General features: G+C 36.1%; 1 protein-coding gene across 1 annotated transcript in view; it reads left to right on the top strand.

The window, feature by feature from the left end:
- The window catches only part of LOC115422599 (piezo-type mechanosensitive ion channel component 2), a 46789-nt gene that overhangs the window by 8200 nt on the left and 12153 nt on the right, over positions 1-26436 (top strand). Inside the window, exons 3-40 of the mRNA XM_030138993.1 lie at positions 807-908; positions 1041-1086; positions 1194-1353; positions 2032-2245; positions 2351-2564; positions 3655-3826; positions 4032-4124; positions 4258-4299; positions 4435-4567; positions 4733-4890; positions 6758-7024; positions 8926-9034; positions 9161-9282; positions 9714-9773; positions 11429-11577; positions 11839-12003; positions 12683-12724; positions 12903-12935; positions 13084-13193; positions 13715-13890; positions 14068-14244; positions 14463-14618; positions 15497-15697; positions 15772-15976; positions 17024-17125; positions 17214-17379; positions 18606-18849; positions 18990-19086; positions 21211-21370; positions 21575-21664; positions 21806-21894; positions 22561-22626; positions 22720-22832; positions 22933-23053; positions 23955-24029; positions 24111-24277; positions 25271-25470; positions 26182-26343. Coding sequence (XP_029994853.1) covers positions 807-908; positions 1041-1086; positions 1194-1353; positions 2032-2245; positions 2351-2564; positions 3655-3826; positions 4032-4124; positions 4258-4299; positions 4435-4567; positions 4733-4890; positions 6758-7024; positions 8926-9034; positions 9161-9282; positions 9714-9773; positions 11429-11577; positions 11839-12003; positions 12683-12724; positions 12903-12935; positions 13084-13193; positions 13715-13890; positions 14068-14244; positions 14463-14618; positions 15497-15697; positions 15772-15976; positions 17024-17125; positions 17214-17379; positions 18606-18849; positions 18990-19086; positions 21211-21370; positions 21575-21664; positions 21806-21894; positions 22561-22626; positions 22720-22832; positions 22933-23053; positions 23955-24029; positions 24111-24277; positions 25271-25470; positions 26182-26343 — 5158 coding nt within the window. The remainder of the gene's footprint in view (positions 1-806; positions 909-1040; positions 1087-1193; positions 1354-2031; positions 2246-2350; positions 2565-3654; positions 3827-4031; positions 4125-4257; positions 4300-4434; positions 4568-4732; positions 4891-6757; positions 7025-8925; positions 9035-9160; positions 9283-9713; positions 9774-11428; positions 11578-11838; positions 12004-12682; positions 12725-12902; positions 12936-13083; positions 13194-13714; positions 13891-14067; positions 14245-14462; positions 14619-15496; positions 15698-15771; positions 15977-17023; positions 17126-17213; positions 17380-18605; positions 18850-18989; positions 19087-21210; positions 21371-21574; positions 21665-21805; positions 21895-22560; positions 22627-22719; positions 22833-22932; positions 23054-23954; positions 24030-24110; positions 24278-25270; positions 25471-26181; positions 26344-26436) is intronic.

The raw sequence follows: 26436 nt of genomic DNA, 5'->3' as shown, positions 1-26436 counted from the left end.
GTGCATATGAGGTCCATCAGTTACTGTTTCCTATAAATGTTTGTGTAGTACCATTAAAAGTCAAATGTCTAGTGCTGTTGCAGTCTCCATAAACGGAGGTATAATGTCTTCTGAGGTGTAGTATTACATCAGCTGATAAGAAAAACGAGCTAAAAAACTAAGGAAAAAAATAATATGCTAAAAAAACCTCATTCAATTCTACTTGAAGCTGTGAAAACTCTGACACCTGAACCTCTGTATGTGTATGTTGTCTCTACTTAAATCAAAAAATGGCACAAAATTGTGGTTAAATTATATTTTACTCTTCTTTTAGATTCATATGTACTTTATCAGTAATGGTAAGACAAACCTATCTCTTAGAATACCGCCTTCATCCAGGTCATGGTGTGCCTGGGTGGTGTATGAAGGCAACTGGACTAGTAAGAGTTTTGAGACCATCTAGATATGTAAAAGATGAAATAAGGTAAAAACAACATACAAAAGTGCAACAAAAATAACATAAGCTGATAAAATACAAAGAGACAAGTAACTACTGACATTATCTTGCGCTCAGTGAAAGGATGTTCTAACATTCCAGTAAAGTGCAACCACACTGTCATCAAGGCATCAGTATAGACATTATGATTTACTTTGTAAATTTGGTCTTGATTTTGGGTCTTCAGCTGAAGACATTTGGGACCTATTACCTTAAAATGATGTCAAAATATAACATGACTTGACTATCATTGTCATAATGTGCTGTCAATTTATTGAAGAATGTGATCCAAGTTCATTTGTTTTTTGTTTCTGTTTGTGGCCCTCATCAGGTAAAACCGGACAGTTCTTGCGGTTTATCATCTACACTAGTATGACCTTCCTGACCCTCCAGTGCTTCATGCAGATCCCCTTCGCTTACATCCCTCGACATGGTAAAAAAATAATAATTCTTGTAAAGTGAAAGGCATCAGTCCTGTGAAAAATGAAGATTAAGACTAACAATTACACATGATTTATTCCAATACAATAAAAAATGTCTAAAATAATGATTACTGTTTATTCAGGTAGTGGTCCCTGGGAGGACTGTCTCTACCACTTGGGCATTGTAAGGTATGGGTGTACATTTTTATAGTATGTTATTAAGGGATGTATTCATGTTTCTGCATGAAGAGCAGTTCAATGATAAACTCATCTGTGGGTTGGATCTTTGCTTCCAGATTCAGTTTGGTGGATGCTGGAAATGTTGTACGTCTCTTGGCCCCAGATCTGGGCCTTTTGTTCTCTACCCTCTTCATAGTGAGGCTGTGCAAAAACCTACTGCGCCCCGCTCCTCAAATTAGTCTCCATGACAACGGGATCACACACCCCAACCCTGAGGTAACTACAGAAAACCTGATCAGCTGATGTAAAAGGGAAAACTGTAGTATTTTAAGTGTAAAACCCAAACAGATACCCAACACTTTTTTAAACTACACAGGTATTCCAACCTGCTAACTGTAATACCACTTTATACCACAAGAGGAGTAAAGAGTTACTGTTGCATCCCATCTGCCCTCAGTTCAAGTTTTCTTGGACTATGGTCTTGCTAATATCTGAGCTATAAAAAATGTCACGCTGAGAATGTTTCCGAAAAATGGCCATATACATAACATTTCCGTCTTCTCATCTCTATGTTGGTAGCTACACATATGAAACACCGCTCAGGCACTAGCATGAAAATGGTGGAAGCAAGGATTTCTATAATAGTACAGTTTATTTGAATAACATCAGATGTTGTGAGATGTGTCAGTTCAAGCTATATATCACAGTTAAGTGCAAATTTAGGAGTATGCATGGATAAATGGGACATGTCAATTAACTTTAGTTCTTGTTGTAATAAATAAGATAATCTATACAGTGGATGGTAAATGTTGACTGCAGCCAACACAGCAACAACATCACAACTTTCTAACTGGAGTTTTTCTTTTAATCATAATCTTTCAAATTGCCTTTTAACACAATGTTAAACTAGAAACACACAGTATTGTCAGTCTGGTTCTTTCACATGTTTTGCAGGAAGCGGAAACTTCAGACTCAGAGTCTGAAGCTGAAAGTGACACAGAGGGCTCATCCTTCGACAGCTCCGATGAGACCACGGTGCGCGTTGAGTCTGGTCCGCCTCAGTTTGTCCAGAAGCTGATAGTATTTGCAGCTGGACTGAGGCTGCTGTTGTCAGCCATCATGAACACAGCAGGGAAAGTGGTGGTGACCTTACTGCTGGGGCTGGCAGGTACAGTACAGCAGCTGGAGTGAATGTGTATAGCTTCAAAATATCTACATAGTTTTCAATTGTATTTACTTTTGCATTTTTTTGTGTGTTTATGCATGTGGACAGGTATCACTCTGCCGTCACTCACCTCTGCTGTCTACTTTGGGGCATTTCTTGGGTTGTTGTGGTGGTGGGTGTTCAGCCGTTCCATCAGCTTGCTCATCTTTAGCTCTCTATGTGTGATGATGGCCATCTTCAGTGCAGGACATCTGCTGGCTCTATATCTGTACCAACTGCCTCTGGCCCAGAAACTCATCCCACCAGATGACGTCTACGCCAGGTACAGAAGTCATTCAAAGGTTAAGTTAGGTTCAGATAAAATACTATGTTTCAATCTGATGTGGTGTTAGACTGGATCCTTTGTTCTAAATTTTTTGGAAAAGCTTGCAGGCCCAAACATGTTACAAAACTTGTGACACTATTAGCACCAGTGAGCCCAACTGAAACATTGCACCAGCACAAAATTTGAAAACACCAATTAAATAACAGGACAATATTTTCTGTTGTCTAATCTAGTCCATTAATGCATCTGTCCTTGCTCTGTTAATACTTCACAGTGTTGTAGTGCTTTAATGTGTTTGTTTGTTTACTGGGTCACTTTAACACCAGTAACTTCATCATATTCCTTTCCTTTTGTAATCCAATCTGGTTGGAAAAACCAAGTCCCTTTCAAAAGATCACTCACATATTCCTCCTAATAAGACCACTTAGAACTAAAGTAGCACAGGAAAGGAAAATAATATATTTTTTTAGGAAAATAGTTTGTTTCATTGCTACCAAAGTTCCGAGTGTGAGCAAGAGAAGCAATGGAATGAACATATTATCAGCTGTGGCCTAGAGGGTTGGAGAAGGGGCTTGCAACTCTCGAACAAGGCACCTAAACCTCTTATGTGCTCCCTGGGTGACATGGCAGCCCATTGCTCCTAGTCTGCAGTATGTGGTGTGTTCCTCTATGTTCAGCTGTTGATGGGTTAAATGCAGAGGTTCAGTTTTTTTGTGTGTTGCATGTACAATATACTGACAAATGAAGACTGTTTTTCTAATCATTCTTGATAAACAGAAGCCTCCATTCTCACCATACACTCACACTCAAAATACAATTTATTTGCAAAAATAGTTAATGACTGCAAAATGCAACAAAATATTTGTAAGCAGGAGCCCTATGTTAGAATGTGGCTTCTCTGTTCACTTCTGTTTCACTTTGTTGGCTATTTCCTTTAACACTTCATAATGTTACTATGGTGTGTTTTACTGCCACTGAAATAAGATACAGAATGCAAAACACATTTTCTACGTTTTTATTCAAATGTTTGTCCAAATTCATCTTATTTTAACCTGATCTGTTTCTTCTTTCTCTCTTCATGTTCCAGGTTGTTTGGTATGACAGGAGTCATTCGTACAAAGAATTCCAACCCATACAGTCTTGGTTTGCACGCCCACGTCAGCTGGCCCGACTTTGTCAACCCTCTGGTTCTTCTGCTGATGTATTACACTCTAATGGCGCTGCTGCACAAATGGGTCCACATCACAGAAGAGGTTTGTGTTTGTTGGGGAATGCTGGAAGTGTTTGATGGGATATTTATAACTCTTACTACTTATACTATCACCACTTTCTCCTCCACATACTAGCAGAACATAGTTTATGTGTGTTAATTTTATGCTCCAACATGTCGACTCAAACACATCATACAGTATTAAAATGACATTACTTACACTAGAGGCTTTTAAAAACTGTTGCGCACCTCAGGATACTGCTATGGAGGGTGAGAGTCCAGTAGAGTCTCCAGAGGCTCCTCCCAGCTTCTCCAGAGTCCTCTATACCTCAGGAGACAAACAGGAGGTAATGTGAACATAACTTGAATGGCCATTAGTTTTAACAATTAGTTTTAGTCTAAATAATTCAACTTGAAAAAGAGTATTCTAATATAGTTCACATGCATATTTACAAGTTTTTCTCCCCATACTATTTCCAGCTTTTGAGCAGCACAGATGATGAAACTTATCTTCCAAATGAGGTAACTAGCTTTATGTACAAAAAAAAAAAACACCTTTGTGCAATGAAGTGCATCAGTAATATATCCCTAAAACCATTACTTTTTCTAAATGTGTGATTATAATTTAATGTAATATAGGTATCCTTATTTCCTCAGCCAGCAATATTAATAACAAGCTGTTCATGGCAAGATGTTGAAAAAAACGATCTTGGATCTCTATTAGGAGGGGCAGGGTATACAAACTGTTACCCTCCACCAGAGTATGAAGGCGAAGACTCACCATCACAAGGTAAAGAAGTCGTATTTGTTAATACTGTGCATTCACACTACACCTACTGAAACATCACTCCTTTATTTGCTTTTACACATCAACTTAAATTGTCATATAATACCAGTAGAGCGTACTAACATCACATCTATGAAACATGACCAATCTCTTTTTTCTCTCATTCAGAATCAAAAGGTGAGGAACATATGCTGGATAAGGGTGAGGAGGTCCAGAGTCATGTGGAGACAGAGGGTTCACCCCCCTCCTCAGGCCCCAGTGGGTTGGTCATCTTTGGACGATTGGTGCAGAAACACAGCTATGTCAGTGCCCTGATCATCATGATGGTAAAGTTCATAATACTGATTTATTCAACTTTCACAATTGTGTGGAAAATAATGTTTGGCATTAAACAAAAACATACAGTGCATGAAAATGATTTTTGTGGTTTGTGTGATAGAGGAGATCTAAAAGTAGATCTAAAAGAAGTTACAACAAAATAAACAAAAAAAGCATTAGCTACTAAGAAAAGCTTCACTCAAAACAGATACGGTTACATTTTGTGTATTTTGATTGAATATAAATTTTCCATTCATTTGGATTATGGAGTATTATTGATCTTAATGGATGCATTAAGATTAATAAGAGTGAGATTAACATAATGAAAGAAGCTACAACAAATAAGGCATCGTGTCGTCTTGTACAAGCTACATAGAGGCTGCAATAAACCGTACTCATATGTATAATCTGTATACATGTCTAAATATATGAATATGTGTGTAGATATGTGTGTATAGGTGTATGTATGAGTATATCCCCTATCCAACCTGTGGCATGATCAACATGTGCACAGCTATAAATAGTCGTTATAGCTTTATGATTTGTCTTTATTTTTGATTTTGCACTTTTTGACTTTGCACTATTTTACAAGGGGGTTGTGCTCAGAAATTCTATGATATGTGGAACCTTTTCTACTGCACATAGAGAAGTTGGATGTCACCCATATTGATGTTGTGCCAGACTGACCCTCTATTATAGAGAACTTAGGATTCAGAGGGATCACTTTTTCTCTATTTGCATTTATCATATATATATATATATTATTTTTGAAAATTTCTTCCCCCCTTTTTAATTTTTTTCTTTTCTTTTTCTTTATTTGTTTCCCAAACCCACCATACACCACTACTTTAACTTATGTACTTTGTTTTTAAGTGTATTTGGTATATAATTTCATCAGGCAAACAATGTATACAATATACTTGGTTGTATGCAGAATCAAAGGCAATCTGCCAAATGGTACAGTGATATTTTTTATAGGGATGGGGCTCTGTTGGACCATGAGTGGGGATTGTTCTTGTTTGTATTGACTCATGTCTGTAACATATTTAGCTTGTACAGTTTCTGCATAAATACCTTTAAAAAGACTTTGAGCAAAAAAAAAAAAAAATGCATAAGCTTCTCTTCACCCTTTCATTCATAATGGTCACTACAGTGGACAGTTATTCTACAGCTGTTCTCTTGTATATTCATGGGTTTGGTTGTTTCACTTCCATACTAGTCAACACAATAGACACTTATGCATCATCTCATACACTGCAATTCATACTATTACTGTAACTGTGCTGTTCTAAACAAACCTGATCTGCACTAACATGTTTGAGTGTAAATGAATTGCTAGCTGTTATTAGACTGTAATTAACAGTTTTCTTAAACAAAAACGTTTTTTTTTTATATTATTTCCACGAAGTGAGTAATAACTAGTATTAGAGTATGTTAAAATGTGAAGAAACATCAGATTAACTGCATTAAAAATGTTTTTATTCATAGTTTTCACAGAGTATGTCACTTTCTGATATTGCGTTTTAAATACATGTGTCGTTGCTTCAGAAATTAAACACATGGTGTCCAGCTGAGTGGACATTTTTGTAACTCCATAAAAAATAGGTTCATTAAAAAAATTTCAATCTCATTGTTTTTTTCATGTCTAAAGAGGAATAAAAGCACTGAGGAAAAAACATCTTGACTAAGGTTCTCATAATTCATGCATCAAAGGGGTAATCTTATAGCTAACGGCTAGCTACAGTAGTCCATTAGCATTACCTATGGCTGTTAGCTAGCCAACACTCATTATTGAAAAATGTCACAGAAACCACTTCCGAGCCTCAGCAATATCAAAATTCCTGAACCTATGAACTGATCTAGTCTTGGTTTCAGGTGTGGAGCATTACCTACAACAACTGGCTGACCTTCGCCCTGCTGGTGTGGTCCTGTATTATTTGGATGATGAGGGACCGGCGGAAGTACGCCATGATGTCTGCTCCCTTCCTGGCGGTTTACGGAACCGTCCTGGTGGTCCTGGGCTTCCTGAGCGGCCTGCGCCTCAGCCGGGCCGAGCTGTACCCGGGTCTGCCCATGGACGTGATCATGGACTTTGACCTGAACAGCTACCACCCTGCACCCTGTGTTCACCTGGGGGCAAAGGTAGGAGGAGGAAGGGGCAATAAGTGTCAGATTAATTAAAAAGCCTATTCAGGTTGAAACGACAAGATGAAAAGAAATAGTATTTTATAGAATGTAATGGGCATAATCTTGAAGTATATCATACCATCACACATTAATTTAATAATCAACATTATTACTGGGGGGGGGGTTATTTCAGGAAATTTTTCAGATTCAACTTTAGCCCAGATTTTCTAATGTTCCCATTTCTTGGGAATACAAAAATGTTTTAAAAAAAATTCAAATCAAGCCCACCCCCTACCCCGAAAATTACTTTTTCAACCCTGAAAACATGGGGTTTTTGGCAACTCTCAAGCCTTCTTCACTTTTGATAAAGTACAATGTAGCAGTATGCTTATGCTGGGCCCTTAAATGTTTTTTGTGAGACATGTCATGTCTTGAGAGTGCTTTGCACTACAAAAGGTGTAGTGTCAAGGTCAAATTATAGGTCAAAGGTCATCCAAATGGTCCAAAATGCATATTTCATGGAATTAAGCTGTTAATGTGGGTTCTTCAAAATGTTGGGCCCTACAACATGACCTTGACCTTAGACTTGTCATAGTACAAAGTACTCTTACGATACAATATGGCACTTACAAGATCATTAGATGGCCCATTATGAACATATTTATATTTTGCACTGGACAAAAGAGTGGAGAAGCTGTGAAAGTTGCGATTTTCCGAGTTAAAAGTAATTTTCAGGGTGGGTGTGTGTGTGTGGGGGGGGGGGGGGTTGGATGAAAATTTCAAAAAAATTACACAGGAGTGCTTAGAACATCTTGTTGCATCAGAAAATCAGGGCTAATGTGGTATTTGATGTTAAGCCCCCCACCTCACCCCATTATATTACATGGTTTGATCATTTTTCTCGACAGAACAAAGAAAGACCTCAGTAAATGTTTGAAAAAGGAAAACAAGAACATGAAGAATTTTATGCCTTGAGTATTAAATGGAGTTTAGGTAGTTGTCATAATGTAGGTCAGACAGGCCCAAGCTCTTTTTAAGATAAGATAAGATAGTACAATGTAAGATAACATAAGATAAAAACTCTTTTTGCTCAAGACCCAAAAATGAAATAATTTCTCTTGCTTGGACCCAGACATTATGAACTTCACATAACTTCTTAATTTTTCATCTGAAAATGAATCCACATGTAATATCTTTATGTCTCTCTTGCATATATTTAAATGTAAATGAACACTTAAACTGTAAATAATCATGAACAAAACAATTTTTAAAAAATGATGAAAAAAGAACAAAATTACAAAGTGACAAGAGTACAGAACAAACACCCACAGTACACAGCTTCAGTATCAAGTTTGGTCTGGTAAACCATTTATTAAGAAACTGAAATTCAATAAAATAGTCAAAAAATATACAAAGCCATGGCTAAATAATAAAGCTTCCACAACCCTTTACAGGCTCTGATCCTGTGTTGTGTTGCTTTTTTCCAATAGCACTATGCACTCCAATGAAAACAGGAGAAAGAGATCCCTCATATGAAATAAACAAGGCAATTGGTTGTCAATGTTTTTAAGGACATTAAGGAAAGGACATAAATCGAGCAGGTCTTAAAACTGCTGTCAGTTGCGCACTTTCAGGCAAATGAATTATTTAAACTTTTCAGTCATACTTATGCATAGCTGGCAAGAATGCATTTACAGATTTTTCCTTCACAATAAGATCTTCATCAGATAATTTTTCTATATTTATTCTGTTATGAATAGTGTTTTACACAAAAAAATACAAAAAGAAAAACTTAATCTGATTGTGTTATAGTGGTTAGCTTATATAGGATGTGATTTAACTATATATTTATGCTTATATAGAGCATGTTTTGCTCTCCTGATACATTTTGTGTATTGTATATGTGTTTTTTGCAGGTGTTTTACACGTTCAGCTTTTGGTTGATGTTCCGTCAGCAGCTGAAGGAGAGACAAGAGGCTCAGATGCTGAAGGCTGAATCTCTAGATGAAGTGAAAGTTATGCCACGTAAATTATTTCATAAATTAAATTATTAATAGGACTTTTACTTTAAAGTATGATTGTCAATGCACTTTTCTGTCCCTCTGTCTGATTATTTCTCTTCCACTCTATTCTTTTTGTTTTCCACCTCAGCGGAGGAAAGTCAGCCGTCTCCACTCGTTGTGATGTTGATATCAGGAGTTAAAGGGACACTTGTAAAATACTGGATCCTTTTCTGTTGCTCCATGTTCTTTGTCGTCAGCTTCTCTGGAAAGGTATGCATTGACAGTAAAATCCCATAATGACGGTTTACTCTGAACAAAATTCCAAACTGCTTCTGTACCAATGAAACAGTAAGAAGAAGAAATTCAACAAAGAGCAAAGATGCAGAAAAAATAGTTTTTGCAACAATTAGTCTTAGAATCCACATCATTTTTATAAAAAGACATGCCTGTTCATCAGTCCCTATTATATTTAAAATACAACATCTCTGACAGAATATTGCAAAATTTGTTGCAAATGCTTCAGTTGGACAACAGAGTGAATTGAAATGATTTAGGTGGACAAATGTCATGTTCAACAATATGCAAAATATCTACAGGGAGTGATGATCCTAGCCTAGACAGCGAAATATAAAGGTGTACTTCTACTGCAAAAAATGTTCTAATAATGTTCTAAAAATGTTCTAATGCTTTTACCTTCTCAGGTGGTAGTCTACAAGATCCTCTACATCGTCCTGTTCCTCTTCTGTGTTACCCTCTACCAGGTTTGTGAATTTCATATTTAATACCCACAAAAGACTAAAACTTAATTGACTGATAATGGTTGCAGCCTAAAAATAAATATGTAAAAATACTCCATTTATTGCTTATTACCTCCGCCAAGGAGGTTATGTTTTTGCCAGGGTTGGTTTGTTTGTTTGTCTGTCTGTTTGTTTGTCTGTCCGTTAGTGTGCAACATAACTCAAAAAGTTATGGACAGATTTGGATGAAATTTTCAGGGTTTGTTGGAAATGGGATAAGGAAGAAATGATTGAATTTTGGTGGTGATCGGGGGTGGGGGGGCCCACCGGGGGGGCCACTGATCAGCCTTGGCGGAGGTCTGCGCTCTCCGAGTGCTTCTAGTTTAATATATATAAAGTATCAAGTCGGCAGCAAATGACAATTATTGTTTAACGTATCAGTTTTTTCACAATTATGTACATTGGGTTATTTTTCTTTTGATGAATAACAGGCTATGCTGAAGAATTTGAGGTGTTTTATTTGCCTTTTTTTTAATCTAGCAAGTACAAACATAATATCGCTATTGTCAGATATACAAAAAATGAACAAATTCTCCCATTTGAAAAAGCCAGTGGTTTAGTTTTAAAATTTATTATCACATTAATGAGTAATTATTTGTCTGAATAGCTGCAGATTAATTTTATTTCAGTTGAAACAATGAACTACCTTATTCTTGTTCCTTTAGTGTGGATGGATTGTGGCTGTTGAGTCTTTCCTAGAAGATAAGAATTGAACTATCATACCGTATATGCACATTTTTTCTTACTATATATACAATGTAGTGTAAGGTAAGTAGTTTATAGCTAAAGGAGTATTGTGCAACCACTCACAGCACCTTTACTACTGCTCGAGGTTCATTTTACACTCCTAACTCAGAAATTAGAGTTACTCAGATGTTTGTTGTTAAAACAGTCACAGCAGCCACTGTATGAACCGGACTATCTACCTACTCATCAATACTATTTTTCACTTAATAGTATTGATTATGACTCAAAAACACATACACAACCATTTTTTTTTCAGCTGTTTTTCTGAGTTTTATTTCCCATCTTGTATTTCTGCTGACCTTTTAGAAATGCTGTATGCACTTACAGGAAGGCCTAATGGCTTCGATGATGACATAAGACAAGACATACTGAAGTGTATTATGGAAGAAATATGGACAACACAGATACTAATCATCTTAAATGTGTGTTAGGTGTTTTTTTGTAGCAGATATAGACTGTTCAGAATACTTTGGTTCAGTGGTGGAGTACTTTTACTCCTTAAATACCCATTGAGGTAGTTGAGTCTTACTTAACTATTACTGTTTTATGCAGTTTCATACTTGCACACCATTATATATATCTGACAACTTTACTTATTTTTCAGATTACACTTTTTCATCCCCTTTTCATGAAGGAGGAAGTTTTCCTCCCTCTTGTTAAGCTAAATTAACTCTTTAAAAACCCTTTGGACTCCTTTAAAGAGAATATATTTCCCATACCAAAATCAAATCAATGTGCAGAAGTGAAGAGTATCATTTCTGACATTACTGGATTAAAACTCTTTAGACATCTTACTACTGATGCTGAACCTATTGTTTTCTTAACTAAATACAGAACTGATGTATAAGAATCATGTTTTTCGTCCTTTTCAGACTCGTTATGATGTGTGGCGTCGGGTTCTGAAGAATTTCTGGGCCGTGGTGGTCGGTTACTCCATGGTGGTGTTGATCGCCATCTACATGTACCAGTTCAGAAGTGTTTCTGGGCTGTTCAGACAGATTATGGGCATGTCCGAGGAAGGGTGAGTTTCTGTGTTTTTGCACCTATTTACCCTTTTATTCACAAAAATTTGACCTGAAATTAGACTTTCACTTTTTTTTGTTGTTCATCATAACAATATTTGCACATTCAGTTATTCTGGATCATGGAGGTCATTGAACATTTGGTGTAAAGCTTTGTCAGATGCAAATTATTAATCATAACATAACATTTTATTGTGTCATGTCATAGCGAGGATTAGAAAGATTCAGAGTTATAAGGTTGTTTTTGTGGAATTCTTCAGCCTTCGTGATCTTGGTTTGGAACGATACGACACAGTGGAACTCTTTGCTCGGATCCTGCTTCCTGCTGCGTTTCTGTTGGCTTGTATCCTCCAGCTGCACTACTTCAACGCAGACTTCCTGACACTCACTGATTTGGACAATGTACCCATACGACAGGTCTCCAGGTAAAACAACAGAATATCCACTAAAATACACCTCACATATAGTCATACAGTCGCAGAAAAAATTATAAGACCACCCCTTGTTTTTTTACAATTTATTGTTCATTCTAATGCCTATTTGTTTGGAGAAATATAATAACAACCAAAAAAAAATCATAAGAGTTTAATTTCAGAACTGATATCTAGCCATTTTCCATGGTTTTCTTGATAATAACCAAATTCACTGAAGTTCTTACATCAATAGCTATGACACTGTACTGCCAAAAACAGTGCTTTTAGGCATTCCATGTTTTCTTTTCTGTCTGTTTTAATCACATGATACACACAGGAGTTAGTACTTGATCGAATAACTATTGTTTTTGATGACTTTTGATGGTCTGCTAATTTTTTCCACAACTGTAAATGTTTCAACGATTATTGTTATTATTATTATTATTGTTATTATTATTATTATTATTATTAGTAGTAGTAGTAGTAGTAGTAGTATTAATTTAGAACACAATAATACTTGGAGATTTTTGACAAGTGTTGTCTGAAAGCACATCAAGATGAGGCTCAAATTAATTTAAATTAAAAACTGATATTTATTATAAAAGTATCTTCTGTCCAGGCTCTAAATGATGGTAAAGTTGCTGTTTTTCTGTTTGTCTCGTTTGACTCATCTGTAATCTTCTTCATCCAGAGACGAAGAACTCAAGAGTTCCATCGGTGTGATAACTGATATGTAAGAGATGTCTTCATTTCTTTATCAATGTTTTTCTCTGTTTCACACTTAATTTTCTTTCTGTTCATAATCATCTGTGGTTTTATCCTATTAACAGTTAATTGTCTCCCCCATGAACATAAATACTTGTCTCTTCAACTTTGTTAATGTTTACAAATTTCTTTTATTTAATTTCCAGCATTAAAGAGAACATTGAAAAGTTCAAAAAAAGGTGAGTCTCTTTTTATCTATTGTTGGCTCTAAGTTAGTGTTTCATTTTATTGTACATATTTGAAAGAAGTAAACCCATAAATAGCTTACTTTGATAATTATGGTAATTAATTTATGTATCATGTATAATGTCTTTTGTTTTTTGTCAGGCTTGTGAAGGAGCAGATGGGACAAGGGAAAAGTCAGGAGACTTTGGACAGTGTAGGACTACAATCCTCCTCAGAAAAAGATGCACAGGAGCAGGTGGAGACTGGAGAGGGTGAATACAGACTCTTTATTCATTTCGGAGTGGGTGTGGTTTGATGTACTTGGATTGTAATCTACATTTTTATATTAATTTGGTTTCATGCATACTATACTAGATTGTAGTAGGCAAAGATGTTACCCCTAAATGCCTTACAGTTTATCTAAAAAAGGAAAAGGATAATGATGATAAAAATGTAAACAGTTTAGTTGTCCTATAAACAAATAGCAAACATGCTTCAGATAAGACTGTCTGCTTTTTTGAGATCCAAATCAAGTTTTTGAGCAATACTTATTCAATTTATTTTGTTATTACTAGTGTACATGGCAATTGCTATATTGTCTTAATCACCTCTATTTATTTATGTATTTGCTCTGCTATTAGTTCCTTGTACACATAAAAGTTTTGTTGTTTTCTTCTGCTTGGAACAAATAAATGAATGAATGATGTTCTGATTTTCTGGAAATAAATCACCCGTTTTTGTCCACATGAGATCCATAGAGGTTGCATTTGATGTTCCTGTCTTCTGGTCCCAGAATCTGCCCCCAGTGCTCGTGAAGACCAGTGGGATGTGATCATAGATCGGGCCAGCCTGCTGCTCTTTCATTCTCTGTCTGGACTCTGCAGACTTCAGGAGCTCTGCTGGAGACTAATGGAGCTCCACAGCCTTAAAATCGTGTCCTCTGGTATCATCTGGGTGTCACTGCAAGAGGTGGGATGTTTGATCTGTGCACGTGTGTCTGTCATGTATGTTATAGTCTTTAATAACTCTGTCGATGCTACATCAGGGTTACAAATGTCTGTTGTCTAGGTCTGCTGAAGAAATCTTAGACCATATACCGTATCCAGTAAAACAAAAAAACAAATGTAGTGATTTTTAATGTTACAGGTTTCTCTGATGAACATGCTCTTCCTGGTTCTGTGGGTGTTTGCACTCCCGTTTCCACGGTTACGACCTTTGGCCTCCAGCATCTCCGCTGTGTGGGCCTGCATCATGGTGGTGTGCAAGATGTTTTACCAGCTCAAAGTCATCAAACCCCTTGACTACTCCTCCAACTGCACTCTTGTGAGTATTTATACCTGCTTGTTTAATATGCCATGTTTTTTTTTCTATTTAACTCAGTTGTGTCTTTTGATATGTGACTCAGATGTTTATTTCATAACAGTGTAAACAGCACAAATCACATGGAATCTGATCTTTTCAATTCCGATTCGCGACGGTTTCATACTTGGTCTGAAATTGGATAATAGGATAAATATGCATATATGTCATCTTTATGTCAGGATTCGGTACCATCCAACAGCTCAGACTTTGGTGAGCTGAGGGGAAACATGGCAGAGCTGCTGAGGAGGTCTATTCTCTACATTGAGCCTGTGGACCCGGTCTACTGGTGTGGGGCTCTACGGAAGTGTGAGGGCAGGATCCTCCCCTGTCTCAGAGTAAGACCATGCACCAGCCAAAGTCTGGTTATTAGAAAAACTTTATATGCATGTAACTATAACATATATGTAATGTGTATATATATAGCTTAATACATAGTTTTTTTATTGGCCCAAACTTGGTTTATGCTCCTGTGAGATTAGACTGACAGCAGTTTATAATCACATGTGAGGTTTCTCTGGGGGAATGTCATTTTTTTTCCTTCCAAAATTAAAATTTAGCAATGGGAGACTTTAGAGAGCATTGGAGATCACTCCAGTTCTTTTAGCCCTGAACTCTGTCAGAAGCCTCTAACTTGTTTTCTTTGCTTTTTTCCAGGTCCGAAAACACTGATTAATATTTTATCTATTTTCACATATATTTCACATTTTTGACATTCCGCAAATAAATGCAAAAAAAAATGTATTTGGATTTTGGGGAAATGTAAACAGAAAATATGCAGAAATGTTCTTCAATTCAAACATGTACCTAAAAATAGTAATTTAAGTAAGTAAATTTTTTTGCAGATGTGTATACTAACATCTACAACATTATAAGACAGTAACAAATAAGAAATCTACCAAAAAAGTGTCTAAAACTATGTATCTATATCATCAATATAAAGTGTTCCATGTTTATTTTAATGCCGTGCTATTGAGATCAGTAGTCTAATAGTTTGAATTTTAGGATTTTTATTTTGTTTATTTAACCAGGAAATTTATTAAGAAAACATTCTTGTTTATGATTACGACCTGGCAACTTATTCTTGTAAAGTGTTCTGTCATTACTACTGCACAAGTAAGCAAAAAAAAAAAAACATTTACATCATTATTTTAACCATAGCTGCCTGGAAACATTAAGAATGAATCTGAAATGTTCATTATGTTGTGTGCTGCAGAACCATCTGATGGTTTTGGGGCTGCTGGTGTTCGAGGCCACTGTCCATCGTCACCAGCTCTACTTTCGTCTCCATAACGACCTGAAGGCCCCGCCCTTCAGCATCATCTTCCATGGAATCACAAGGCAACACCTGGATCACGGCGTTCTGCCCTGCATCAAATACTTCATCAATTTCTTCTTCTACAAATTTGGCCTGGAGGTATTTTGTGTCATCGTTTTCACTTCTGCACACGTCTGACGTTGACTTCCTGACACCCACGCTCTTCTCTACAGATCAGTTTAATCGTAGCAGTCAACGTGATTGGTCAGAGGATGGACTTCTATGCTCTTCTCCATTCTTGCGCCCTATTGGTCGTTTTGTCACGACGTCGCAGGAAGGCTATAGGAGAGGTGTGGCCTAAATACTGCTGCTTCACAGCGGGGCTAATGGTGCTTCAGTACCTGCTCTGCATTGGCATCCCACCTGCTCTGTGTGTTGGTACGAAAACTGTCCCCACGTTTCAGTAGCAGTACAGTCATGTATACTGGTCAGGGTGAATAATACTGAGGAAAGAAGGATTCATATCCATCAGTAAAAGTATTAGTGTCAAAATATTCCATTACAAGTAACATTCATTCATTACTCACTGGACCTCAAAGCCAAAGTGGTCACTGTGCAGTAAGAGGTCCTTTTCTGTGTTTAATGTTGTATAGGATGTTTTCAGATTCATTTTACTGCTGGGTCAATGTGTATGTTGGATTTTACTGCTATAAATGTTAAAGGTTGGGTTCATTTGAACTACTTCATGTACTGTTAGATAGTTTAATCTACTGCTGCAGTGAATGCTTTATGCATCTTCTATAAGGTACATCTTTCATCAATTTTAAAGAGTTTATTAATCCCAAGAGGGAGAAATATTTGTTAACCCACTATGAAAAAACTTTGTATAGTGGAATAGAGATTTGAAAGAAAAGTTGTTAAAATAGAAACAAGTAGTTATTCAATACTTTTGTAACATATGTTTTGTAGTAAAACTTAAACCAGCAGTGGTAGAGGCCTTTTTGTGCTTTCAGAGGGAAAATTTGTTTAGTTTTTAGTGTTTAATGGTACTAGTTCTTGTTTGATGACTTTAGCATCCACCTCAATGTGGCTGGCGTTTATATTATACAGGTTTTTCAATGAAAGGAATATATTCAGATGAAACATCTTTGGTAATGCCAATATTTTTACTAATAACTATAATTCGATGTAATACATCTTAATTTCCCCAGCAACTTCAACATGTAACACTTATAGTTGTTGCTGATTAAATACATCTACAATTGATAAATACAAAGTACAAATTGATAAAACCCAGGAAAGATGTAAAAATAAGCAATAGGAGGTTGAAGAATAGGATTGCACATTTTATAACATAACTCTTTTTGAGATGTTGCGTTTGTTTCTGTTTTTTGTTTTTTTTTTTACAGTGAAACTCAGAGATGACCTTTCAACATTGCCTGCCTCGTCCGGTCAGTTTATCTCTTTTCATTTTCTGTTTTTCAGATTACCCCTGGAGAACTGCCTTTAAACCACTAACCTCTAATATCATTAAGTGGTTTTACCTTCCTGACTTCGCCATGAGACCCAATCCTTCATTCATATTCTGTGAGAAGGCTTTATTTGTGTAAAAAACATGAACATCTGAATATTCCACATGTATTGTCCAATCATCTTCCTCTTCCCCCCCCTCCAGACGACCACCTCTTGCTGCTCTGTTCGTCCCTGCAGTGGCAGGTGTTTGAGGAGGAGAATCGGGCAGTGGTGCGACTGTTGGCTGGAGACAACGTCGAGATCAGTCGCAATCTGGATCCATGTTCCTTTAACCAGTTCGTACCTGTCGACAACTTCCTTCACTGCAGGTCAGAAATACCAGAGCTTCTCAAAACTAAGCTGTTACTGCTGCTGGGTATCGATCAGAGTTTTAACTTTTTGCTAAAATAATAAGATGCTATTCATTTTAATGCTCTTCAATTTATTTTCTCTTTCTCTCACTAGATAAGAACAGGACATAATCTATACTTCATAAATGCACACTCAGTTAAACTGCAGGTTGAGAATCAAGACTCCATCATGTTGGTTTGTGGTTTTTGTAGGATCATTAAGGGATTAAGTTAGATCTTAAAGTTATGTACACTGTCAAAGTCATGAAAGCTGTTCTGGTAAACTCAATTTGCTGGATAAGCACTTACAGATGTATCCTGTCTTCATGATAGACCAGTGTCTCTGATTATGTCCTGTTTTCTTTCTATGTGTTTTTCACATTTGACATCTGTTTGTGGAACTTAAATTACATTTAACTGAGATAAATGTCTGAACAGAAAGTCATTTGGCTTCTCTTTTACTCCTAAATTACTGTGGTTTACGTAGTTACAGAGAAATGTCTTTTTATGAGAAGTTTAACTCAGAGTTTGGAAAATGGTCTGCTATATTGCCTACTATAGTGTCCTATTTAGAAGTTGGATGGCTTCTTTTTTATATCTGACAATAAAGTTAATACATTTTAAGATCTAGAAATGCTACAGTACTAGAGCCACAAGGTTGAAGTGTCTTATAACTTGGATGAATGTGTTCATGTTCTTGATTTTACTCATTTGTTTTAATGTTTAATTTCCTTAATCATTCCTTTTATTCTAGTTATTTCGATCATTATCAATTATCCACATTTCTTATTTGTCATTTTTATTTTACTCTGTTATATGTTAAATGAGATTAGTTGAATATTTTTTAATTGTTGGTTGAAGGTGGAGACATTTAGGGTCTTAAAAGTATTGAGAAAAAACAGCTCATGAAGTATATTAATGAATATTGAAAATGATCAGTAGCTAAAGCCGGTAAGTTTATGTGTACCTCCAGTTTTTGTGTTAATGCATAAAACAGATTATACACCTCTGGATTTCTGCTTATATCTTAAATACATAAAAATAATGAAGAAAAAAATCATCCAGTTTATTTAGGTACTGCACGTCCATATTTATAACAACATTGAAAGTCCTAAATGTATTTTTCATAATAATAAAAAAAATGTATACAGTTCATTAACATCTTAATATGATCTTGGCCATTTTTTTTCCTCTCTTGTCTTCAGGTGCTACCTCGATATGGTAAAGGTGTTTGTGTACAGTTATTTCTTCTGGCTGGTGCTCTGCCTCATCTTCATCACCGGCACCACGAGGATCAACATCTTCTGTCTGGGTTATCTGGTGGCCTGTTTTTACTTCATGTTGTTTGGAGGCAGCGTGTTGATGCAGCCTGTCAGATACATACTGAGGCTGTGGGACTGGCTCATCGGATACACCTGCTTTGTCATCGCCATGAAGAACCTGCTCTCTGTGAGTGAAGACACTGGACATAGAAACTAAAAGACTCACTTGTAGTTTCACATTCACCTTTTTGTATTATTTCATTCTGATATTGTGGTAGTTTGTTTATTTTTTCATTTGACTCTATTGTTACTGTTTTGTTTGTGCAGCTTGGTTCTTGCGCGTACCTGGACAGTCTGTTGAAGAACGGCTGCTGGTTAATCCAAGCCTTTAGCATGTTCTGCACTATTAAAGGATATGATGTCCGTAAGTATCAGTAACAAGATCATGAGTCTGAGCTCTGAGATCCAGGAAGTAATGGGAAACATTTTTTAGAGAATAATACTTTTAGTCACAGGGGACTACCTTGAAAACATACCTATGCAGATACACGTGTAGCTATGCTGAAGCTAGCCTAGTTTGGTGAAAGAGAGCTACCCGGAATAAGTAGTGCAAGCCAGGGCAATAAAACAATAAAAATTGTAATAGTGACATATTTTTAAATCACGATAATATTTATCACAATGTACTCTTACGTTCCCCCCAATAGCAAAATCCAGTAAAACTTGGACTGGGGTTGGGAAGCTGGGAAACTAACAAACAAAACTGCAGAGAACCAAGGAAAAAGGGGTAAAACCAAAGTAGGGTATTTTTGAAAGGGTTGTAAACCCACTAGATCAGTGGTTCCCAACCTTTTTTGGCTCATGGCCTCATTTTAACATCACAAATTTGTGGCGACTGCAGACATTCAAAATGGAGACATTTTTCTCATAGATGTCTTAGCAGGGCCAGGCGGGTGAAGAAACCTTTCCATTCTCTGTTCGGTCTGGTTTTCTGACTGTGACTGTGTTGGCGCAGGTTGAAGCATATTAACGCATGTGGTCACATGATCAGGTCAATCAAGATATGCCCTCTCAGATATTATATCCTGCATTTTATTTGAATTTGATTTTTATTAGGAAAAGTGTGTGGTGTTTTAATTATAATGAAATATACTATGTTGAATCATTAAAAAAATATTTTTTATTTGTAATTTTTTTTTATCAATTACTAGAAATTTCAGGTGACCCCATTTGAATTCCAGGCGACCCCACGTTGTGTCGTGACCCCAAGGTTGAAAAACACTGTACTAGATCTATTGTAAAAATAGAAGAAATGAAAAGGTAGGCTTTAAAAACTCTACCGTGGAAGTGGGAGTCAGTGGTCAGAATGAGGAGTGGACAGAAGGGATAAAACGCAGCCAGGTGAAAAACTAAATGGGGGAATGTCAACCAACCAAAGAGGATGCTGTTTCCTGGACAGCTCAGCCAACAGAGCTGCTGAGCTCCAGCTCCTTTTAGCCTACCTGGCTAATTACAGCCAGGTGAAGGCACCATGGCAGGTGAACCTGATAGTCTTAAATGACCTGTGGTCAAGCTCCTAACCCAGAGGAGAAAAAAACAGTAGTGGGGAATCTGTGCCCGTAATAGTACATTTTCCTTTGTCTTTGTGGTTTATTTTGTTTACATTCTCAGTTAAAATGTGAAACGCATGAAGAGTAAAGAGTAAAATGAGCCCAGTCATACACTTCATCAGTGTAGTACCTAATTGTTTTGATAAAAATTGTAATAAAGTGAGGAAAAATAAGTCCAACATCACACACTTAGGAACTATAACCTGTGACTTTTTCTTGTGAGGTCTTAGTCTTATTTGTGCCTTTTATGTCTTTTTTTTTTGCTGGTTATGTCTTTTACAAATAAATCAAACCACAAATAACTGTGTGTGGTCTTTAAATTTGGAAGATATTCTAAATGTGAGACAGTGACATCTCTAAATGACATTTCTAAATATCAGCTGATGATAATAGTTTACCTGTTACCATGAATTTTATCTTTATTTTTATGTTGAAGTACTTTTGTCTATTCCTTCTTTGTCTATATTGTAGGTGAGGGCTCTATCTCAGTGTGTTACTGACTTAAAATGAAGGTGCAATATTAAGAAGGTGTAGATCATGTATAATTGACCTTGGGAGGGTGATGCAATATTATAGCACAATATAATACAAAAAGTCACATCCCAGTAAAACAAATGCCAAATGTTAAAAAGTTATGTATTGTTCAAGTTTTGGTTCAAAAAGATTATAACAAAATCTGACCTCATCTAAAAACTTTAAGGAAAAATGTTTAATTTTCACCTTTTAAAATGGAAAATCAGCAGTTTTGTACCATCTGACTTGAACAATGAGTCAAATTGCACTTTTTTAGACACAGATGATTAAGATTTAAAAGCCTTGCATGTAGATTGACAGTAATAATAATATAAGAGGGATATATTTATTGAGGATCTGCTTTTTGGTCTTTATCATTTGTCTGAATGTTACCAATAATGTAACCATTTCTGTGTCTCTTTCAGCTGATCCTGATGATAAGTGTGAGCTTCCTGAAGGCGAGGCCGGTATCGTCTGGGATGCGATCTGTTTCACTGTCCTATTGGCACAAAGGAGGGTTTTCCTCAGCTACTACTTCCTCTACGTCGTGTCTGACCTCAAGTCCTCTAAAATACTAGCCTCAAGGTATAAAATCTACAAATACAAAAGCAGACTTTGAGTATGTTTTGTGTGTTGAGTCAGGCAGGCAAATGACAGGGAAAGGTTCAAATCTGACATAAATTCATAGAAATCCAAATCAATCTATAAGGACAAAGATTTTGAGGATATTAGTGGTTTTCTGTTTTTTTCTGCAGAAAGTTGTAAAGTCGTGTTCTTCTTTACTTTAAGAGGTGCTGAGCTGTTTGAAGCGAGGGTGAAGAAGCAGGTAGCAGCCCGACTGGAGATGGAGAAGAAATCTGTGGAGACGCTTAAGAAACAGTAAGAAACATAAAACAGTAAAGAGTCAGTTCATGCATAAATAAACGAATGATTTAGTACTTGTTTGCATTTACAACTTAAAAAAATGTCCTGTTTGTCTTTGATGAAATTATTACTTACATCTAAATGATCCACTTTTAGGATGGAGAAAATTAAATCTAAACAGAGGAGTCGACCTGCACCGGCAGACAAACCAGGACCTCCTGCTGATCCAATGCAGACTGCACAGGGTAACAAAAAAATATTATCCAATTCCTTTTTTAGAGTCAAGTGACTAAGCACTGTTTTTTTTGTAGTCACAATATCCTTCACACTGTAAATACACAGTAAAACCAAAAACTCTACACCATTAAAACATAAATCCTCAGTATCATTAATTATTAGTCATTATTTCAATATGTTACTTAATATGACTGTTTACCAGTATTACACATTTTCTAATGTTTTGTTTTTACAGGGTTTTACAGTTTAGTTCTTCATAATTACAGTCACTACATTCTGATACCTTCATTCATTCTTTATACACCCTTTAGATTTAATGTACAACAATCTGGACAGTATTTTGAAATAAAGTCCCAAAAGAATGATGCAGGTTTATATCACAGTAATGACCAGCTTGTAGTAAATGATATTTAGTTTGAATTTGGGTGAATGTTGTCAGTAGTTTTCAGAATAAATAATATCTTGTTTAACAGTATTCTTTCAGTCTCTGTACATTGGAATGATGAAAAAATTTGCTTATGAAAAGAAAACATTTCATTTATGAAATAGTAACTTATGTTACTAGTTTATTAGTTTAGAGTACAAATTACATTAAAAAGGCTACATGAATCTCTAGTCGCTGATTACCTCGTCCTTAAAATAATCACCAGTGTATAAAAATATTACATTTTCAGATGAAGAGGAAAAAGCAAAGAGAGATGCAGGAAAATGGTGGAAGCCGTGGGTCTCAAAGCCTGGAGGTGAGCATCAACAATACAAAACCAGAACAAATGATTAATAATCTATGTATGAAGGTTTCACTGACGTTTCCTTTCATTTCACTCCTTTCACAGTGGAAAATAACTGTGGGTACCATCTGTTTGAGAGTGACAGTGAGGAGGAGGAGGAGGAAGTGACCGAGAAGAAAGAGGAGGAGCAGCCAAGGAAGAAGAAATCTGCTTTTCAGGTGGAGATCAGAACAACACTAGTTCATCAGTTCAATGATTTCACCGGCTGTGTAGCAGATATATATGATATGACATAATTATTTGTCTTTAATATCCCAGTTGGCCTACGAGGCGTGGGTCACCAGCTCTAAAAATGCCCTGAAGGACCTGAAAAAAGAAAAGAAAAAGATAAAGAAAGAGGAGAAGAAGAAAGCAAAGAGAGAGTTTCAGAGACAGCAGGGTGAGAGACTGACATGTATATGGGATTATTTATTCATATGTGACTCAGATCTGTTTTCTGTTTTTGATTAGGGACACTTCCATATGTAGCGCAAATCAGACTCTGATCGGATTTTTTTTTTTTTTTTTTTTTTTGGCAAAGTAGCCTCAGTCTGAACATTCATATCTGAATTCATTTAGATCTGACACTGAATGGCCTTTCTCAAACTGAGGGTCAGGATTTTTTTATGTCACCAATTTGTTTAATATTTTGATCATTATTGTTCAATCTCTTTAATATTTTGTTCAGTATCATTTAATTAATTATTCCCTTTGTTTCAGTTTATGTGTTAATGTTCTATCAAATGAACAAAATGTTTCAATTTGCACTAATATACATCTTGTCTTATACACTTAAATTGATATAAAATGCTGTAATATATAGATTTATTTTTTGTTCAATTCATAATTAATTTTTCAGAGAAACAGCATTTGTCACAGTTCTGAAATGGTCGTTCAGTGAAAACAAACATGAAATACATTGACCTACAAAAAGCCATTATAAAAAATGAGCCTCTTTGTTAAATGAAACTGTAAACACTAATATTGGCCACATTTGAATAATAATGTCAACACTGAACATGCAAGCACTAAATCCAGTGTCATCACTAAACGTGAATCTATTTTCTATTACCATTATTTACTCCAGATGACATTAAAACCCTTTGGTATATTCTAAACTATTGAAGTTTTTTTTTGTTGCTCATTAGAAGCTAGTTTGTGGGATGTCCAGTCATGGGATTTTGACAAATCGTTGTTGAACCACTATTTTTTTCTGCTGTAAAAATGGGAAATGCTGCACAGTTGACAACTTCCATTAGATTCCATTGAAGATACTTTAATGCTGAATTTCCATTTGTCAGGCATTGATCGAACTGACTCAAGTGAAGATGAACTTGAAGAAAGTACAGTGGAGGAGGAAGTGGAGGAAGAAAAAGGTAAATAAACGACACAATCAGGTAAAAGGTGAACCAGTGCTGTACCCACCTGTTGTCATTTTATTGTTCTATTTCTGTCAGAAAACATTCTGCAGCGCGTCATCAGCACCCTGAAGTTCAGTTGGGTCTTCATTCAGTCGCTACTTGACGACTTGACGGAAGGTCTGAACTCCCTCTGTAAGGAGAACCTGGACATATCGAAAGTTCTGCGCTTTGAACGAGCACTACTCAACCAGCAGCAGAAGAAGGTGGGAGGAAAAGATGTCAAACTGAGTACAAACAGAATCAAACATTTGATTATTGATGTACTTAATACAGAGACAACAAAGCTCTTTTTTACAGTAACATTGTTTTAGGTTTTGTATTTTCTCTGTAATTTCCTGGAAACTTTAGTCGTACTTCCAAAAACATAGCTTTTAATTATTTAGATATTTCCCAAAAAGTGCCACATAATTTGTTCATTGTTTCAGTGTAAAGTAGGATGGGGGTTTTTTTTTTTACTAGATATAGTCATAAATAGTTTTTTTACTTGTATTGTGTGACAAGGTGCTTTCCAGAGACACTTTTACACATATATTCACAAAAAATAAAGTCATGGCAGAAGACATATAAAGGCAAACAAGAAGTGAATGAACATAAAAGCCTTTACTGAATATGTATTTACTCTATAAAATAAGATTTTAAGGCAGGTGTTAAAACAGGATGCCGAACTTGCAGTTGATTCCAGTCACCAACATCAATCCTCATCCAGCCTCATCCATCAATCTGAACACCCAGACACATCCAGGCTCCATAAATCCTTGATGCATTTCAAAGCCAAACCATTTAGTGTTTAAAAGTTATCAATAAAACATTAAAATCAATATGAAATTTCACAGGATGCCAGTCCTAGTTGGCTAGCACAATGGGAATTTGTTATATTGAGTAATGTGTAATAAATTTTGTTGTTTTTGAGTTTAACACCACTACTACATAGTCTTTTTTTGTATAAAATGATGTAATATATAATATATATAAGAATAAAACACTTTGGAATGATGTAAATAATTTTGCATTCAGGTCTGTAACTTGGGATAAAGTGTTATTTCATCTTTTAGTTAAATACATGATTATAATATGTTGTCTAGATACAGTGTTTCACATTGTCCATCTTTTCTTCTTCAAGGTCCTAAATTATAAATATTTCACATCTTTCTGTCTTCTTTGATTAAGTGTTTCGTTTTTCTTCCTTCACTCGTCAGGGCAAAGAGGTGAGTCAGGAGAGCGTGAAGCAGTTTTATGAGACCTGGATGTCCCGACAGAACACGATGTCATCTCAGGACGACCTGGACGACCCCTTGCCCACCCCCCCCTCACCGCCCATCCTCCCCTCCTCACATCACGCCTACAACAAACTGAAGAACCAGGCGTCTAGGGTCTCCTGGGGCAGCAGCGTTTCCAGGTGGCTGTAATATTCATCTTTATATTTTCATTTCTTTTTAACATTCTATACTAATTCACGCTTCATGTCACTGATTTTCTTTAAAACATTAATGCGATGGTCATGGGATCTTGCAAAATCCTAAAGCTGTTAACCCTCTTTTAGTGATGAATATTGGAAATTGGTCGCTCAGAGCTAAAGTTCATTCACTGCATTGTTATGAAATTTGGCCTTAGCCCTTAAACCAATGTACAAAATGTATTCATGTAAATTATTTTTACTAAAATCAAATTAGTGTGAATAGATAATTTGTTACTTTTCATTGTCAAAAATTATCTGGACATTATTTTTTTTCTGAAATAAATAAATAAAAAAGACTGACACAGTCTGTTAAATATCACATCAGAAAATGAAAAACCCACATTTTGTCTGTATATTTTCCAGCAAGATTAATTATTTAGCTTTTTGTGGGAAAGTGTTAATAATAATTGCAGACGTGGAAAATTTAAAAATGTTATATTACACATTCAACATCTAATGATTAAAAAAAAAGCTAATTTTCTCATTGGCTGTAATATCATAAATAAATACATTTTTCACTAATTTTCTACTAGAAAATCCCAGAAATGTATAAATTTACAACTGCTGATACATAATAACCAACCAAATATAATGTATATACACAGGCTCTGACAAGTTCTGTTCTTCCCTGACTCGTCATGGTTTCTTCAGCTGTATGACAGATGAGACGATGCTCGGCTCTCGGCAGCCGACTCAGGAGGAGCTGGATGAACCTCCTGCTGTGTCACCTGCTGCCGTCCAGCTCAGACGGAGGTTCATTAAAACTCCTCACATAGACATGACCTCCTTTGAGACTGATGAAGTTCCACCAAGGTGAACGAGTGTCTAATTTCAGCATTACTTGGCTGTGGTCTTTTTTGTGGCAATGAACATTTTATTACAATTTTAAACTTAAAAGGGTCATAT

Source organism: Sphaeramia orbicularis, chromosome 7, assembly GCF_902148855.1.
Source record: "Sphaeramia orbicularis chromosome 7, fSphaOr1.1, whole genome shotgun sequence".
In the NCBI taxonomy this organism is placed as follows: domain Eukaryota; kingdom Metazoa; phylum Chordata; class Actinopteri; order Kurtiformes; family Apogonidae; genus Sphaeramia; species Sphaeramia orbicularis.
The sequence above is the reverse complement of the archived record's forward strand: the minus strand, read 5'-3'. Positions and strand labels throughout refer to the sequence as shown.